Source organism: Cygnus atratus, chromosome Z, assembly GCF_013377495.2.
Source record: "Cygnus atratus isolate AKBS03 ecotype Queensland, Australia chromosome Z, CAtr_DNAZoo_HiC_assembly, whole genome shotgun sequence".
Classification (NCBI taxonomy): Eukaryota; Metazoa; Chordata; class Aves; order Anseriformes; family Anatidae; genus Cygnus; species Cygnus atratus.
This window is the reverse complement of record NC_066396.1, coordinates 29,232,591-29,252,133: the sequence shown is the minus strand read 5'-3', so window position 1 is coordinate 29,252,133 and position 19,543 is coordinate 29,232,591. Positions and strand designations below refer to the sequence as shown.

The following is a 19,543-nucleotide window of genomic DNA, read 5'->3' as shown; positions in this document are numbered from 1 at the left end:
TTTTTTTTTAATTGCACAAGAGACAGGGATCTGTGCACAGACTTGCACTTCCAGCTTGGTTCATTTCTACCTGATAAAATTCCTTTTTGACACATATTGGTCAGTTGTGTAATGCTGGTTGAACCGTAGGTTTTAGAGAGCTGTCAAAATATTCTCTCAGTGAAGGTTTTCTACAAGATTTCCTCCCATGATATCTAGTAGGAAGGAGATCTTGTCAGGTGTTACGCTAGAAAGGGAACAGGCAATCAGGGTTTCCCTAATCCTTCTATTCATGCATTATTTCTTGCATTTTTCATTTATTGCTCTCTCAAAAATAGATCAGCTAGTAATAGCTGGAAAAATTCAGAATTCTTTTACTACTTACAATAAAGAAAAAAGGTTCTACACTGCACTTCTCAGATGAAGAGGCAGACTGTATTATACCTCAGCTGTATCCACTCCTAATTTGGGTTGTAGTAGAGGCTAGCAGAGTAGATAAGTCCACTCTAGGTGTGCAGCGTGTTGGAAGTAAGGAAATAGAGACATGGATCATCTGGCCAAAGCAATTGCTGGAACTGCCTTGCAGAGTGGCCTGACCGAGGTCCCATCTGAAATGGGAGTGCTTTACAGAGGTAACTATGCACAGCTAGTGATGATCCTGCAGGTATTGTTCTTCTGCCACTGTGCAAGCCTCACGTTGGTGAAAAGGGAATATAAAATCTCCACCTTCATGGGCATATCTCAATGACATAATTTTTCTGAGGCTTGGTCATTTTATATCCCTTTCTAGCAGTTCACCTCTTTTATTCTCTCTTAGAGCCTTTTTGGTATAACACATATAAACCTGTACATCTTACAGCAAATGCTTCAGTCCCTCAGAAAAAAAATACAGTGTTCCTGCTTATTACAGTGCTGCATGCTACTTGCCTGTTCATTGTTTAAATTGTTTTACAGTAGAAGCAGGCTTTTTTTTTGTATTCTGACTACATGTTGATTTTACTGCACTTTACTACACATCATTGAAACTAATGATTTGTTTTCAAGTCTTGGAATAAACAAAATTTCATGCCAGCAGTCAGATTTAGTGGCAAACACAAATAGAAAACAATTTATTGTGATTTTTCTTTTGCTAGTATCGGTGTTTTATTTCATTTTGCAACACATTTCCTTTCATTCCATTTCCTTTTATTTGTCAGTATTTGAACTTTTTTTTTTTTGAACCAAGAAACACTGCTTAATGAATTTCTTACAGAAAATAAATTCACTTCTTTTTTCTTTTCTCTTATTCAGAATGATTAATTGATGAGGAAGGAGGTAGCTAAGGAGGGTTAGAAGAATACATCATTGGTATTTCAGCAGGCTATTAGGGCATTAAGCCAGTTACCAACAACTTTGTCTATTATGTGACTATATTAAGCTGGTTAAACTGCTCTGTTTGTGAACACCTGCCTTCTGGAGAGCAAACAGCTTCTGTCCAGGGTCTACAGTATGAGCCCAGTGCACTTCTGCACCTTTCAAGTTTCAGTTGCCCTTGTTCAAATTTTAAGTTCAAATTTCACTGTTAAAAGTGCAAAAGAGAGAGAATGGAAAGAGAAGCAAATGTATTTTCTTTCTTTCAGAGCAGTTGAACATAAGGATATTTTCCCTTATTTGTTCCTATGAAGTCCATTTACAAGATGTCATTAATGCAAAAAGAACTGCATTCATGGGCTAAGGGTCAGTGAGCAGTGCCCATGGCAACTAATAAACTATTCTGCAGAAAAAAAAAAAATGCACTAAAGAGTAAGTGTTCTAATCCTCAACTTTAATCCCTTTACTTCCTGTTTTCAAAATGAAATATAAATCAGGCACCGTAGAGTGCAGAAATTTTTGCTGAAAGGGGTGCTGGCAAAAAAAGGATTAGGAATGGTCAGCAGTGTTTAAGGAATTTAACTGCACAATTTGTTGGAAAACTTTTGATAACACAAGTGATCGGTTCTTTCGAGCGTGGTGAGTGAGAAACAGGAAAACAGACCTTGAAAGCAAGGAGGGCTGGCTGTGGCCATTGCCCTAGGTGCTGCAGTAGGATAAGCAAGGCAGAACTTGCAAGGAGGATCTGTCCTGGGGATGGGCTTTGCCAGTGGTGTGTGGAGCTCTGCTCTTCAGGGAGCAGGAAACGTGGAAAACACACAAATGTTCCTCACGGTGCTCTTACAACTGGCAGTTGTTACAGTCACCAAATAAAAGAATGACGGAATGGTTAAGGTTGGAAGGGACCTGTGGAGGTCACGCGGTCCAACCCACCTGCTCAGGCAGGGATAGCTAGAGCAGCTTCCCTCCAGCCATATCAAGGCAGCTTTTGCGGTTCTCCAAGGAGGAAGACTCCACAACGTCTCTGGGCAACCTGTTAGAGTGCTCCATCACCCACACAGTAAAGACATGCTTCCTGATGTTCAAACGGAACCTTTTGTGTTCCAGTTTGTGCCCATTGTCTCTCCTCCTACCACTGGGCACCACTGAAAATGAGCCTGGCTCAGTCCTCTTTGCACCCTCCCTTGGGGTATTCATAAACACTGATAATATCCTCCTGAGCATTCTCTTCTACAGGCTGAAGAATCCGCACTCTCTCAGAGTAACGGGAGAGGTGCTTCAGTCCCTTCAGCATCTTGGTGGCCCTCCACTGGACTCTCTCCGGTATGCCTATGTTTGTCTTGTACGGGGGTGGCCAGAAATGGAAACGTTATTGGTACTCCAGGTGTGACCTCATCAATGTTGAATAGAGGGAAAGATCACCTTTCTTGTGCATGGAAATGGTTTTCAGGATTAGCTGTTCCATCACCTTCCCAGAGACTGAGGTGAGGCTGACCAGCCTGTAGTTCTCAGGGCCCTCCTTGCCCTTCTTGAAGGTAGGAGTGACATTTGCTTTCCTCCAGTTTTCAAGCACTTCTCCCAGTTGCCACGATCAAGTAAAGATTATAGAGTGGCCTCTCATGTCATGGGTACATTCCATTAAGACACATGCAATTGCAAATGTCAGCAGATTTGTGGTTTACTCTGACGTTAACATTTATTGTTTCACGTCATGATGTCTCCCTGCACCTGGTTCCTGCCTTGATTTTATAGTCCTGTGAGCTCTGGCAGTGTGATATGTTAGAAAGTACACCAGAAGAAGTGCTATCACCCTTGTTAAATTATACACATACCAAAAAAAATCAAGATTGTCTCAAAACTCTTGCAACAGCTGTCAGTGCACCCCCATAGCATTTGTTATTATTCAGGTTTCAGTTAGCCAGCCCAGCAGCAGCCCAAACACCCTTCAGGTCTTTAAGAGCATCCTCACTGACTGTCCTTCCAGGCTGGAATGTCCGTCCCTGCTGTGCAGATTTTGTGCTGCTGGAGATGGGTCCTGGCACCTGCCCTGCACTGGCAGGTACCAATTTTGGAGTCCTATCTACTACTGAAGCAATGGGTGGGCGAGATACTGGCTTCACTAGCAATCCTTGTTTGAGGAAAGCTTAAATCTTCCCGTTTGTTTCCTCCTCATGCTGCAGAGCTCTGCCCCATCTGCTGATGGTTGTTTACGAGGCTGCACAGTAAACTGAATAACGACTTTAACCAAACCAGCCAACCAACCAAACAAACAAAAACAACCAACCAAAGCCTCCCACAATAAATGGGAAGCTATAGGAGCTCTGAAATTCATCATCTAGCAAATAAACATACTAAATGTACAGCTCACAAATTCACAGACAGTAGATGAAACTGTACAGAGATGTCCTAAAGATTCTTTGGAAGAGTGAAAATCACATTCCTGAAGGCATAATAATTTGGATCTCTTAACAGTAAAGCTGCCAAAGTTTTTTTCATTTCTAGTCTTGTTCTATAATCAAGTATTATTTCACACAGATGAGTGTTTCCTTTTAGGAACTGGTGCACTCATGACCAATTTCCACGAAATCAAATATTTAAATCTGAAGCCAGTGGTACAATAAGTGATGTTGTAGAGTATTAAAGGGAATGTGAAATCTAAAAATCTTTGTTTATATACACAAATAATTGCTGATATGCTATTTACAGATTTTCATGGCACTTTTTGGTAACCTGTGACAAGCATTTGTTTTAACTAAAGCACCAGATGGATGGGTACTTATTTGTTTTCCACTTTTTTCCAGTCCTGAAGTGGAAATTTGCCAAGCAGATCTGTTTTCAATAAGGGAAAGCAAATCATTCTGCAGTACAAGTGGGTTCCTTGTCAAGCTGCATTTACCTGAAAAAGCTATATCTCCAAATTAGTCTGACACAAAGTGGATCAGATTTTTTTCCTGCTTTTTGAATTTCATAGTTCAAGTCTAGATTATTGTTCACATGAAAAACAGCTACAAGCCTCTTATAACAGTGAGAAAAAGAGGATGAAATAGGAATGGTCATAGGTATCATGTAGGTAGCATTTTTAATTAGGTGGGTGCATTTTTTCGAGTTTGATACAATCTGGTATGGGACAAGGAAAGAGGTAATGTGTGTGTGTGTGTATACACATGCATTTCTGTGGACGCTTTCCAGTCCTATGACTAGAATGAGAAATAAGGGAAAGCAAAATTTGTGAAAATGTGCACTTTTCCAAGACAGTAGATGGCACAACAAGGAGCGTTGTTAGGAGCCTTCTACATTAAAAGGCAGTACTTGAAAATGCATAGGGCAAAATGAACTTGAAAAATGTAGGACATCAGTATTCAACAGAATTATGACCAAGCAACCTTTTTTGTTTATTTCAGAAAATGGCCACTTACAATATTTCTCATTTAAACTGTACTTACCTTCCTTAAAGTAAGATTGCTGGTTTGATGTTTGTTTGTTTATTTATTTATTTATTTATTTCAAGTTTCCTTTAGGATCTGTTCTATTTACAGTTTTACTCCTTATAATGGTGGTTTTGGTCTATATCAATTTAATAAGGAAATAAGCCAAACTATTTTCCAAATTAGAATAATACCAATCAAAAGATAAGTTCTTGTTCTATGTGTAACAAAGGTAAAATTCATTGTGGTGTCATCCATGTTAACATAACAGTGTTAGCTTCTTACAAGACTTTAGTGTTTCTAAAACAGAATTTCTTGTTGCTTACAATTTCCCAAAGTTAACTAGCTGTGTAGGTTCCAGAACTTTTGATTTTTAACAAAAGAGGCTGAAAAACATTTGTGGTACGTTTTCTTGAGTTAAGGTAGGCAACAAAGATGAAAGCTATTATTGTCTCTGAAGTCAAATGTTTGCAGTAAAACTTTGAGTGGAGCAAAAGTAACTATTTCTCATATGGAACCTAACAGTTACACTGTCCATATAGGCTAGTTTAATTTCAGTTTTATTCTGTTTTCCTGGCCTATGATTTAATTGAAACAGAATGCAAGAGCAGATAAAAATATTGTGCATACATATTGGAAAGCAGTGGTAGACAATTAGCAGAATTATATTATAGCTTTCTAGAAATCCTGCCCAGATAATTCACTGGAAACAGTTATTGAGGAATCCCTTCTATCTACAGTGTCTCTTTGTTCCAAGGTGTCTGTAGCTTCCAGATGCAAGAACTAGCACACTTATTAAGTATGAAGTTGTACTGTCTATCTTGTACTGTCAACAAGTTTTAGAACTGTGGAAGAAAGCATTGGACCTTGAAGCTGATCTGCGTGAATAAATAGATGATCTAGCAAGGAAACCTATAATATGTGTTAACACCCTCACATTGCATGGCTTCATATTGAACTTGCACTTTTCCAGTGGTTACATCTGTGTGCTGTCACTGTCACGATACTAACAGGACATAATGTGACTCTGAATGTGCAAGAAAATATTAATTTCTGGCTACTCCCTTAAAAAAGTTAGTAAAATGTGTAGCTTGATGTAGACAGGTCATACTTTTCTCCTCAAATGCCAACTTAACATATGAACAACAAAAACACATGGAAGACTACTGGCTTGTTCCCTGCTTCACAAATACAGCGTAGTAAACTTAATACACAAACAGCTGAATAACAAAGATTCCTCCTTAGCTGTATAGTGAAAGCAAAAACACGTTTATAAAACTTTAACACACTTTGTGTGGAGCAATTCCACTCAGTGAAACACAGCAATATTCAGAGTTGCGTGAGGGTTTTTTTGTTGTTGTTTTTGTTTTTGTTTTATAAATAGAGAAGACACAGATCTAACCTGCACTGAAAGAATAGACTGTAACCAATGTCTCCCTTATGTATGGAAATGCGGTACTATGTGGACAGCATTACTAGAGTCCATTAAGCCCGCTTTCCCAAAAATGAAATTTAAACTTCTCTGATTTGATGACATAACTGGCATGTTTGAGTGACTAGAGGAGCCCAGTCTTTGCTGAAGATTTACTGGAGTTAATGTGAGTACATATGGGCAGGCTTTGAAGTTAGTGAGATCCTATCTAATGTGGTTTGGAAACAAGCTAATCATGTCTGAAAAATTCAAAACTACATCTCTTCTAACCAACAATGCTCATAAACAGATGTTTTCCTTGATGGCATCAGATTTCTATTGAACAGGAGTAATGCTGAAGAAATGAGCCAGGTTGTACAAAAACATGCAGATCTTAGATAAAACACAGACTGTTTAGAAAAATATAAAACAAGCGATCCTTTCTTTTAAGGAAACATTTTCTTTGGAAATATGTCATACATTAAACATACATTAAGCATGTCTCTGGTCTTGGACTCATATATAATGACATTGAAAACTGAAGAATGTAGAAATCTTACTCCCTTCTAATTACTTCTGCTTGTATCATTTAATCTTGGGTAATTATTTAGTTATACCTAAAATGCTAATATAACATTAGAATTTCAATCCAGTTTTCTGAAACTGATGAACATTAGTTGATTATTGCAGGCATAAAACAATTGTAAATTATGACTGACAGTGGTTTGTTTTGTGTATTAGAAAAAATCACCACATTGTGATAATGGGAAAGGCTCAGATTTCCAAATATAAAACCTGTCAAGTCTTCCATGCAACTGAGCTATTAAAGTTGAAAAATTATCATTTAGAACAAACATTTCACACAGGGAACTTAAAAGTGGGCTGAGCAGTTGATTGTTAACTTTGGGCTACGCTGCAGCACGCTGAAAATCTCTGTGCTCAGCATGGCAAAATTTTCAGTTACTGATTTCATCATTCAGCAAGATAACTTTCTAATGTTAGAGTTCTCCCAAACAGATTGGCAAGTTTTCAGTTCTGGTGTGATTGTACTGGTGCTCAGCTGAGTGATCAAGAGGGAAATGTATTGCAGCCATAATGACAGGATTTTTGTGCTGGGATATAATTTATACAGAAGTCAAGGAGAGCATCCACTGTCTTTTACAGCCAGTTAATAACTCTACTGTCTAGCTGCAAATGAGATGCAGTGTCTTTGGAAGACGGCAAGACACAGACTGCAGCAGTTAGATCTGGTCAACTATTATTTCACCTTCATAGTTTTTTTAACTGAAGATAAATATTTATGGCTGCATTGGATAGTCAGTTTATTTGCTTGTTTTTGAGATTATCTGTCTTTTCATTGTCCTACGTTTCTTCAAGCAAGTCTGAAAACTCAGATTTCCCTGCCCTTAACAAAATGTAAAGGACTTGTTTCAATTAAAGCTTTTTGTTAAAAGTTTCTATAAAAATAGGCAAAAATATTTGACTAAGACATTTGAATGAGTATCAGCATCTTGTAGCATAGTAATGGGTCTTTCTGCATTGAGAATCATTCCCTTTTACTCTTGTTTCTTCATTTCTAAATATAGGATGGACGGAAATTCCTCTTGTTGTTTTCCTTCCTCCCCTTAGGAGTTTGCTACAGGTGCTGAGTTATATTCACAGAATCACAGAATCACAGAATCGTCTAGGTTGGAAGAGACCTCCAAGATCACCCAGTCCAACCTCTGACCTAACACTAACAAGTCCTCCACTAAACCATATCACTAAGCTCAACATTTAAACGTCTCTTAAAGACCTCCAGGGATGGTGACTCAATCACTTCCCTGGGCAGCCTATTCCAATGCCTAACAACCCTTTCAGTAAAGAAGTTCTTCCTAATATCCAACCTAAACTTCCCCTGGCACAACTTTAGCCCATTCCCCCTTGTCCTGTCACCAGGCACGTGGGAGAATAGACCAACCCCTCCCTCGCTACAGCCTCCTTTAAGGTACCTGTAGAGAGCGATAAGGTCGCCCCTGAGCCTCCTCTTTTCCAGATTGAACAATCCCAGCTCCATCAGCCGCTCCTCGTAAGACTTGTTCTCCAGACCCCTCACCAGCCTCGTCGCCCTTCTCTGGACTCTCTCAAGCACCTCCACGTCCTTCTTGTAGCGAGGGGCCCAAAACTGAACACAGTACTTGAGGTGCGGCCTCACCAGAGCCGAGTACAGGGGGACAATCACTTCCCTAGACCTGCTGGCCACGCTGCTTCTTATACAAGCCAGGATGCTGTTGGCCTTCTTGGCCACCTGAGCACACTGCTGGCTCATATTCAGGCGACTATCAACCAGTATTCCCAGGTCCTTCTCTGCCAGACAGCTTTCCAACCACTCATCTCCCAGCCTGTGGCTCTGCTTGGGGTTGTTGTGCCCCAGGTGCAGGACCCAGCACTTGGCCTTGTTGAACTTCATACGGTTGACCTCAGCCCATCGGTCCAGCCTATCCAGATCCTCCTGTAGAGCCTTCCTACCCTTGAGCAGATCGACACACGCACCTAACTTGGTGTTGTCTGCAAACTTACTGAGGGTGCACTCAATCCCCTCATCCAGATCATCGATAAAGATATTGAAGAGGACTGGCCCCAGTACTGAGCCCTGGGGGACTCCACTAGTGACCGGCCTCCAACTGGATTTGACTCCATTCACCACGACTCTTTGGGCCCGGCTACCCAGCCAGTTTTTAACCCAAGGAAGCGTACGCCAGTCCAAGCCTCGAGCAGCCAGTTTCTTGAGGAGAATGTTGTGGGAAACGGTGTCAAAAGCCTTACTGAAGTCAAGGTAGATCACATCCACAGCCTTTCCCTCATCCACTAAGCATGTCGCTTTGTCATAGAAGGAGATCAGGTTCGTCAAGCAGGACCTGCCCTTCATAAACCCATGCTGACTGGGCCTGATCGCCTGGTTGCCCTGTAAGTGCCGCGTGATGACACTCAAGATAATCTGCTCCATGAGCTTCTCTGGCACTGAAGTCAAACTAACAGGCCTATAGTTCCCCGGGTCTACCCTCCGGCCCTTCTTGTAGATGGGCGTCACATTTGCTAGCCGCCAGTCGACTGGGACCTTCCCTGATAGCCAGGACTGCCAATAAATGATGGAAAGTGGCTTGGCCAGCTCCTCCTCCAGTTCTCTCAGTACCCTCGGGTGGATCCCATCCGGCCTCATTGATTTGCGTACATCCAAGTGCTGTAGCAGGTCGCCAACCATTTCCTCGTGGATAGTGAGGGCCACATCCTGTTCCCCATCCCCTTCCACCAGCTCAGGGTACCGGGTATCCAGAGAACAACTGGTTTTGCCGCTAAAGACTGAGGCAAAGAAGGCATTAAGCACCTCAGCCTTTTCCTCATCTTTTGTAACTAAGTTTCCCCCCGCATCCAGTAAAGGATGGAGATTCTCCTTAGTCCTCCTTTTTGTGTTGATGTATTTGTAAAAACATTTTTTGTTATCTTTAACAGCAGTAACCAGATTGAGCTCCAGATGAGCTTTGGCCTTTCTAATTTTGTCCCTGCACAGCCTCGCAACATCCTTATAGTCCTCTTGAGTGGCCCGCCTTCTTTTCCAAAGATTATAAACCCTCCTTTTTCTCCTAAGCTCGAGCCACAACTCTCTGTTCAGCCAGGCTGGTCTTCCGCGCAGGCTCGTCTTTGGGCACGTGGGCACAGACTGCTCCTGAGCCATTAAGATTTCCTTCTTGAAGAGTGCCCAGCCTTCCTGGACTCCTCTGCCCTTCAGAACCACCTCCCAAGGGACTCTGCCAACCAGTGTCCTGAACAGCTCAAAGTCAGCCCTCCGGAAGTCCAAGACAGCGGTTTTACTGGTCCCCTTCCTGACTTCGCTGAGAATAGAGAATTCTACCATTTTGTAGTCACTCTGCCCAAGCTCCTGACCACCACATCTCCCACCAGTCCGTCACTGTTTGTGAACAGAAGGTCTAGCGGGGCACCTCCCCTGGTACGCTCTCTAACCAGCTGTGTCAGGAAGCTATCTTCCATGCTCTCCAGAAACCTCCTAGACTGCTTTCTCTGGGCTGTGTTGTGCTTCCAGGATATGTCTGGGAAGTTGAAGTCCCCCACAAGAACAAGCGCTGACGATTTCACGGCTTCTGCCAGCTGCCTGTAGAACTCCTCATCCGTCTCCTCATCCTGGTTCGGCAGTCTATAACAGACCCCCACCAGGATGCTTGCCTTGTTGGCCTTCCCGCTGATCCTAACCCAAAGAGACTCAACCTTATCATTCCCAGCCTCAAGTTCCACAACATCAAAACACTCTCTAATATAGAGAGCCACATCACCACCCCTTCTGTGCTGCCTGTCCCTTCTGAAGAGCCTATAGCCAGGCATTGCAGCACTCCAGTCATGAGAGTGGTCCCACCACGTTTCTATGATGGCAACCAAGTCATAGCCTGCCTGCTGCATGAAATTCCAGTTATTTTTACCTGCTCAATTTTCATGGCACCAAAGGGAAGAAGTAGCCTGTTGTATCTGTAGTGTTTTCATCTTGGGAGTCTGATGCATGAGTACACGAAGTTCTCCAGCACTAAGTGAGGTTTCTGTCCATCATGCTGCTTTGCTAAGAATTCTCTGTTCATCATCAAGGGTGACAAGACAAGATATCTATCTGCATCTCAGCCACTGCAGTGCCCCACTTGCATATATTCACAGATCCTGCTTTTTCATACTTCTAAATGTATAGACTAGCTTATGAGCTGAGACAGCTGTAAGAAACAGGCAAAATTTTTATATATGTGACTGTAACATGAGGCAGGGTGTTGAGACATGCATCAGTGCCAGCAGCCTGCAGCAGCATCCATCTGCCAGAAACTTCAGGCTGCAGTTTTGCATAACAGCTAGAACAGCTCCACAGCAGACCACTGCAGCACGTCTCCTTTTTTCTTCTTTTGCTTTAAATAGTATTGTAGCCTCAGGGTGAGCCCATTCATCCATTTTTATTCAAAGGAAAACTCTGCCTGTTAATTTATTTATTAATTGCTTGCAGAATGTCTTTTTTTGCCAGACCAGAAAGATAAACAGACTTGTTCTTTGTGGCTAAAGTACTGTGCAAGTGACTGGGACATGTGGCACTGTGTGAGCCGGTCAGCTGCCCCTTTTGACAGCACTCATTTTCAGATCAGTTCAGCCATGTTATAAAACAAATGTGATTCTAGTCAGGTTAACAACTTGGTCTCGTGACAGCTTTGGTCCATATAAGGTGGTGCTACTTCCATCCTGATCATCCTGAGTCATATCACTGCTCGCTGCTCATTCACAGTCCCTTATTTTCACTGCCACTGCCAGAGACGCTTTTCTCATCCTTCAGTGAGCTAGTTAAGGACACCAAACCAGCAGGAAAATGTCTGTATTTTTTATAGTACTACTCTGCTGATATAAGAAATTGCAGACATTTGATAAGTCTCCATCATCCATGAATTGGGCAATTCTATCTTTTGCAGTGTATGGCAAGAGAGCACATGTAAGTTCATCTGTCCAAGGTCCTACCTGTATAAGTAGCCCTTTTCCTGAGTACAGTTTTATTAAGCATGAGGAAGTTTCCTTCCCCAGATTTGAGAAATACCTACTGTAGTGGAAAGATATTTGCCATGATGTAAAAGAGAAGGATTCTTCACATGGTCAATTCCTTTATCTAACTCCTCAACATTACTTCATTACATTTTTTCAGTGTCTTAGAGTATTTTGTGTTTTGTTTCCTTTTTTTTGTCTGTTTATCTCTTGTGTTTCAGTTGCGATCAAGCTCAGACCTTGGCCAGGACATCCTGAACGACTGCCTCACAATCCAGCCCCTCCAGCCAGCCCCATCACCACATGATATTACGGATAACACCATGGGACACTCCCCAGGGCCTACGCATGATATTTACTCAGGTATAGAAAAAGACAGAAAAACAGCCTGCTGTAATATTGCTTGCCTAGAATTATGGATGATTTTGTAAAGTATTCTAAATTTCATATCTATCATATGAGAATAACAGAATCCACAAAATAATCTGGAAAGATTTTAAACAGATTTTTTTTGAAGGGAACGGGGAAAAATTATTTTGTCCATGAAAAAGACCTACCACAATCAAGAAAAAAATAATTCTCTATAGGTGTTTGACTTCTTCTAGTAATTCACTTCTACAAGTGATTTCTACTTGTAGACATCTTGAATTCATTTACCTTCATTTAGTTCTAAGGAGGGTATTATTCCTGTTCATTATTCTTGTATCACGTATCAATTTCCTAATAGATCTAGATCAGTGAACTTAAATGCTGCATTGTAAACTTTCATATTATGGTTATAAATACAACAATAAACACATTTGTGCTATAAATGTAATAATCCTATTTTTATTGTTTCAGTTAAATACTTGAGATTTTCATATCAATGTATCTAAATCTATAATACCTGGCTAAATGTGCAATAGCTATTCATGTTTCAGCTAAATATAAAACATTTGAGAAATTATGAGTGAAAATATATCTCAAACCTCAAGACAGGGCAGGATGTTTACATTTTTATGGAGTATTGTAGTAGCTGTGAAGACATCTGTTTTTAACTGTTGGACAGACTGCATTACATCGTCCAGTAGTCCAACTTTTAATTGAGAACCAGATGTAGGAAGTGAGAGGATTGGATTAATGACATGTGGAGTGCTGAAAATGACATTATATAAAGTGGGCACTTTAATAAGAGGTTTAGTTTACTGAGAGGCTTGGAAACAAAGGAGTTCTATAAGTTTTTGTCAAGGATGCCATGAACTATATGTGTTGATGTAGATTTATATGACAAAAATCAGGAAAATTAAAGCTGTGTTTTAAAGTTGTGATATCATAATTTATGAATTAGCTAGCATTACTAGTAGGCTGTTAACCTTTAAATGTCTTCATCTGATTATTGGCTGAATGTGGCACCTGCTCTCTGACAGCTAAAGGATAGTTCAGATTTTAAAGACCTGTTGGTGACCAGGGAAACTCTAGTGACATGGTATTGGTTATACTTGCTTAGTCTGAGATTTGCTTACTTTGTTTCGTACTTTGAGATGAAGTTGGATGGTGAGGAATGTTTAGATTAATGAAATAAAAATAAAAATAAAAATTTACTGGCATTACCCAGTGTTATGCAAAGCTGAGAGTTAGAAAAGAAAAGACTCAGCTTTTCTTTTTTCTTTTTCCTTTCAAGTGACTAAGTAAGGTGGAAGCTAGGTGGGGACAGTATGTCAGACAAGTGCAGTACCTACATCTGAGACCAGCTTTTCAGAAATTCAAGACATTCTCACAGAAGATTTTTATTGTAATCCGTGTAGCTCTTTTAGAATTCTGCGTTCCAGACTGATTCAGAGTTAAAACTCAGGCTTCTGGACGAATCTGAATCTAGATTGACAGCACCTTGAATGAACTGCTGCCCCATGACTTGTTAAGATCCTAAGCCAAGTGAAGCAACCATTTCCAGCCAGCTCTTAGCTGACAGTTGTCTGCAATCCTGATGTCCCATAGACAAATTCTGAGACTGTGTTGTACTTTTTGTGATCTCATTCGTGCCTTGCCTTTTAATAGTTAGGGTTTACACAACACTACCAACTGTCGAGACTTTTTGATATAATCTTTTTGGTTTTGTTTGTTTGTTTGTTTGTTGTTGTTGTTGTTTTCCTTGCTTGGCATTGCTTCTATTGTGCAGCAATTTTCGTACTATTAATCAACATACTATTTTCATCATTAATTTCTCCATAAGTAATAAACTGTTTTCCTTTACACGTGTTAAGAGCTATATATAACTTGGCAAATTTCTTCTAGTCTTATTTTCATACTACAGAGAAGTTAGTAGTGTTGTTTTACATGTTAGCTTTGGGCATTTTGTCTTGAATCCATGTCACTTCATTTTGACAACAGCCTGATCCAGTTGAAATTCATTGTTTCATTAAGCACTCATCAGAGCTGCTACATAATAATATATTGTTTGGGAAAGCTAGATAGCTCCAAATGGCAACATTGAAATTATTCATGCCCTTAGGCATGAAAAGCAAAACATGAAAGCTTTTGTGCTTGCTTAGAAAAATCACCCTTCCATCTTCTCTGAAAACAATGTCTCTTTTAAATATAAAGAAAACTTTTGAGACTTTTCTGAAAAATAAAGCATGTAACTTTTACAGGGAATGGATAGAATGTACATTAGCTGACTCGCCTGTGCTGCTTTTCAAGTAGAAACACAAACGGATTTCCATTCTTCCAATGCATTTAAATCAAAGTTTTCTTACTTGCTGGCTGCTTTTCTTATCATTTAAGCACATTTAAAGCAAAGGTAGGCTTTCTCCTTTCCTAGGAGATCTACGGAATAAATGTTTGGAAGCAAACTATTAGAAATATGTAAGAGATAATGAAAGCAGACATTTAGATGCCAGTCCATTTCTACTTACAAAAAGTGCAACAATGCCTACAGTGATCTCTGTTCCCCTCTACAGGTACAGAATATACAAACACAGATATATTTAAAAGAAAATACAACAATAATCTTCTTCATTACATATCTATTACTTAAACTTAAGACTGCATAAGTGCTTTTGTGATCTTGTGGCCTTTGTGACTTCCTGACAGAAATCTGAACTGAGTGTAATCTTATTAATGCAGTGAGGTTACATGAGAGATCCTTTGATTAAAATAAACACAAAATTACTGAAAATACAGCCAACATTAAATCAATTTGTCTTTATAGAATGATATATAGAAATATCCTCATTTTTTTAAGAAAATAAAATCAATATCCAAAAGCATACGGTTATGAAGACATGCTTACATGACAAATAATTTTAAGTAATCACACTGTATCACCTTTCTGAGTGGCGAAAATTATCTTCATTATGATCTGAGTTCTTCTATGAGGGAAATAAAATTTAATTCAAACTAATTGAAGATGTGATCCTGCATATACGTAAACATGTCCTTAATTATCCTCACAAGAGCAGATCTATTGAAGTCAGTGAGCCTTACATATTAACAGGTATAAAGTTAAGCAGCTATACATACTCTTCTAGGGATAAGCATGATATTTTGTAAAACAGAAATTCAAAGTATGTTCCCAGTAAAATGCAAAATTTCTGGTAGAATGTAGGGTTTTGTTTTTAAAAATCCTTAGACTTACTCAGGTCATAGATTGAAGATCTGAGCAATTCAGTAATAATAACACACAAATGAAGGTTTTTCTACTGTGAACTCATTAGCAGCATATTTAGTATACTGCAGTATAGAATCCCTAAGGCTGAAAGAATCACAAATAATGCAATACAAAATTTTTTATATTTTTACAGAGCTGTTCGGTTAGAACTTGGCCATTCCATATTAAAATTAAACAGGAATGTGTCATATATAAATAGTTACAGAATATCACACTCTGATTTGCCCTGAAGCAAGCAAATGATGTTACTATATCTTCTCAAGTGCATGATTTTCTTTATATGTTGGAAATTAAAATTTGACTGGGAAATGTACAAAAGGTTTTGCAATGAGATTCTAACTATATTTTAAATAATGTCTTATTCTCCGATACCATGAAATTTCCACCTAAATACTTTCATACCTGTGACTTGAGAGATGCTTTACTTAAATACCATTTATTTTTGTGGGTTACCCCCACTTCTACCCCCCAATGAAATAATACAGAGCTAGGTGCTCTACACATGTAATAAGTAAATCCTTTTCCAAAGGATTTTCTATCTGGGGTAGTGATAGGCAGTAGATAGATTCAACAGGCAGGTAGAGAATAGAGGAGTTATACAGGAAAAATGAAAGGATTTTATAAATTGTTCCAGTGTGGGAGCTCCCTAACCATTAGGCACAGTGTGGGAGATTTCTGAGGGAAATGTAGTCTGTTAAAGCCAATAGCATTGGCGTTGGATAGCAGCTACAGCTCAGTACTGGAAGAAAAGAAGAATGTGAAAGAACAACTGAGACATGAATGGTCATTACAATGAAAAACAGAGTCGTATTTGATGCATAAGGAATGCAAAAGAGGAGGTGATGCATAGTGACCAACAATTAAGAGGATCTCTATTGTCACCTTTTTGACTGAATTTAAGTATGGCATATGTATTCAGAATTCTTAATATGTGTAATATACTACCAGGTAGGACCATATACAAATTACAGTGGATGGAAAACTGTTAATGTTATTTTTGTACCTATTTTAATGAAGATATTTTCTTTCCCATCAGACTCCCTCTACTCTCTAGTTTTACTTCTGAGTTTATACTTTTCATTTTGAGAGAGCTGAATATTTTTTTCAAAAATTGGAATGATGATTGAATTTACATTGTGAAGGAGAGAACATTCACTGATGAACTGGCATAAACAGTGTAAGCAACAAAGCAGATGCACTGTTTCTAGTTCTGTTCTTCAAGATGAGACGGAACTTGGGAAACTGTAGTCCTCTGAAACAAAGAATCTGTCGTGAAAATTGAGGATATGATGTAACGACTCCATGGCAGGAAGAACCTTATATCCCAATCCAGACCCTACTTCATTGCTTCAGGGATTTCACCATTTCTTAATCACAGATAACTATGAAAGTTTCCAGTATGTTCACCTTTCTCAACTAATGATCAGTCCAAGTCCCCATCATTGCAAGGACGAGGCAACAAGGCTACTAAATGTTTGTCATGAACACCTCAGAGATCAAAGAATGTTCAAAAATTACAACCACAAGACGTTCCTTATATATATTGTAGTCAGCTTTGGGAATAGCAATTGGGAGGCTTTTAGCAAAGGACCATTTTAACATTTTTATCAGTGGTCTATAAGTTAACTGTAAGTTAACTCTGATATTTTAATTGACTCAGTTAGTAATTATCTGATGGCTTGTCAATTTTCCTTCTGGTTTTCTAAGCTGTTAAGTAGAGAAAAAGAGTCTTAGTAAACAGTGTGGTGTCTCAGTACAATATTTATTTGTGAAGGATCTTTATCACAAAACCACTGTGTGTTCTAAGTGTTTACTTTTCTAAGTATTTAAGGTAAGTTGTCCCAAAAGAAATTGATTGGTTGAACAGGTCTCCAAATTACAAGACTGGATTGGTGTACCAGGTGCTTCCCTAGACTTGTTTGCTTCTTCTACCCAAGTATATTGAGTAGGTAGTCTAAATTCTCCAGCTTTCTGGGTGCCTCCTATACTTGGGTGCTTTCTATATCTCTGACCTATCTGCAGAACATCTGGAGAAGGATTCAGAGACCTTCAGTGCAGATGGTCCATCCACTGGACCTACTTTGGAGACAGGTTTATCATGTACTGTAATTTTGACTTCTGCTCTCTCTCTTAATGCACGGTAGCTGCTTAAGTCCTATGCATGTTGGAATCTTCAGATTTCCAGATCAGCTGGGCAGGTTTATTAGAGCACAGGAGGCATGTTTTACATTTTCTGGGCTTACCACATAAGGATCAGTACAGCACATGCACAAATTTCTGTCCAGAAAATCACGTAGAGAAGTATGTGCTCCCTAGGGGTGGAAAAAGGGAGGAATATATGGAAGGGATGCTCCGAAGTGCAAAAAGCATTTCAGATTTTTCCTTCTGTGCATTACCAAATTCCTCATTCACAAGGACAGCATAAATGTTCCTAGAAGAACTAGAAAGTTAAATACAGTAATTAAAAAAGCCAATCTTGCAAATTAATAAGTATGTAATTTTAATTGGCTCTGAGCTATGAAATGAAATCTTCACACTGTTATTCTTGTATGGTCTGATTCTCAGACCTCCAAATTCATGGTGGCAGTGGTAGAAGGAGGGGTGTTTTGGGGGTAGAAATTAACAGAGTGCTGATTTGATAGTACTAAATCCAAGCTCGTAAATTATACCATTGTTGATAATTTGCAAAGGGAAGTGTGATTATTCTTGTTTTAAAAATGTTCCATGAAATTATAGGTTTCTGGCTCCATAGAAAATAAAAATAAAAAATTAAGCTTTGGATTCTGAAACTTTTTAAGTGATACTTTTCTGAGATTTTTTGAAGGAACCTTATTCAGAATCTACTTTTTCTGTCCTATCCACCTAATTTGATCCTGTATATTATGAGAATTCATGTGAGTTTAGCTTCTCATAAAGAGAATATCTTTGCAGAGGTATTCTCATGGAAATTACTTATGGTTTGTTAAATTAGTTTCTGATGAGATACCAGAAATGAAAACTTGATCCCTCCTTCTCTGTGGCTGTAATTGATTGATCTTTGTGGGTTTAATCCAGTCCAAGGCTCATAGTCAGGATGAACGCATCTTTAAATCATGATGCAGCTTGAGCTATGTAAGACACACAGAGGAACAGCAGCCACAATTCTTTGTGGTTTTGTGGTGGTTTTTTTTGTTTGTTTTTTGATTTTGGAATATCTGAATCTTTTTGAAATTACTCTAAATGGGTTAATTTATCTTGCATTGTTAAAGAGAAAACACTTGTTGTGGGAACCCTTTTCATTAATTAATACTTAATCTTAATTTTGCATCTTTCTGTGTGTACCTGGCTAGTGGTATACTTAAGTTAGCAATAATGCTTGTGGCTGTGAACATTTGTTCATTTTCATACCATTCAAATCAGGTGTTTAATGGGATCAGGCACTGAAAAGGCATTCCTTTGTGTACATATTTCCTGCCAACACTTTGAGCAAGCAACACACATTTAACACCTAAAGCAGTAGAAAAGCTTGCCACACACAGCAGTCCCAAGAAAAAGTGATCAAGTTATCTAGGAGTTTCTTAAATAGCATCGAGACTTTTCTGTCAGTGTCTTAAGACCAGCTCTACTAGGGAAATGACCTGTCACTGACAATATTTGTTGACTGCCACAAGTCTGCAGACTGCCAATAGCTGACAGTGTTTTCCCTCAATTCATATTTCCCAGATTAAAGTAGTAGGGTGGACCAACGCCATGTCCACACCAGGAAGTTTTAATAACAGCATTTCCACTGGGACACAGCTGCCAGCGTCATGATTTCACTTCACTGGGTGCCCACAGAGGTGCTTTTGCTGGCACGGTACCTGTATGCAGCAGCAACAGGCAGCACCACCAGAAGGCATGTTGAGATGTCTGTGGGCATTGTGTAGTCTCCCACACCATCATTCATGGTGCTGCTCTTGGGAACTTCATTACAAGGTGCTGTGGGAGCCCAGGAATGCTCTTCTCTCATGCTGCAATCATTTAACTTACCTTGTGTTGAAGAGTGTATTTTTGCAGATAAAATGTATGCTTTTTCTTCGATGAATGTCCTACCTGCTCCTTTGGTCTCTGAAATAGTTAGCTCTTATTTTACATTCTGTACTGTTCAATCATCAGAAACAGAAACAAATGCAGAGGAGTTCGTGGGAAACATAGCCAAAAGGT

At 39.4% G+C, this 19,543-nt stretch overlaps 1 protein-coding gene across 10 annotated transcripts in view; it reads left to right on the top strand.

Moving 5' to 3' along the window:
* GLIS3 (GLIS family zinc finger 3) overlaps nt 1-19,543 on the top strand; it is a 206,337-nt gene that overhangs the window by 142,631 nt on the left and 44,163 nt on the right. For 6 of the 10 annotated variants that reach the window (XM_050716144.1, XM_050716143.1, XM_035565804.2 and 3 more), the window contains exons 7-8: nt 2,566-2,652; nt 11,937-12,078. In XM_050716144.1, coding sequence (XP_050572101.1) covers nt 2,566-2,652; nt 11,937-12,078 — 229 coding nt within the window. The remainder of the gene's footprint in view (nt 1-2,565; nt 2,653-11,936; nt 12,079-19,543) is intronic. The other 4 variants (XM_035565811.2, XM_035565807.1, XM_035565809.1 and 1 more) reach the window with 1 other exon arrangement.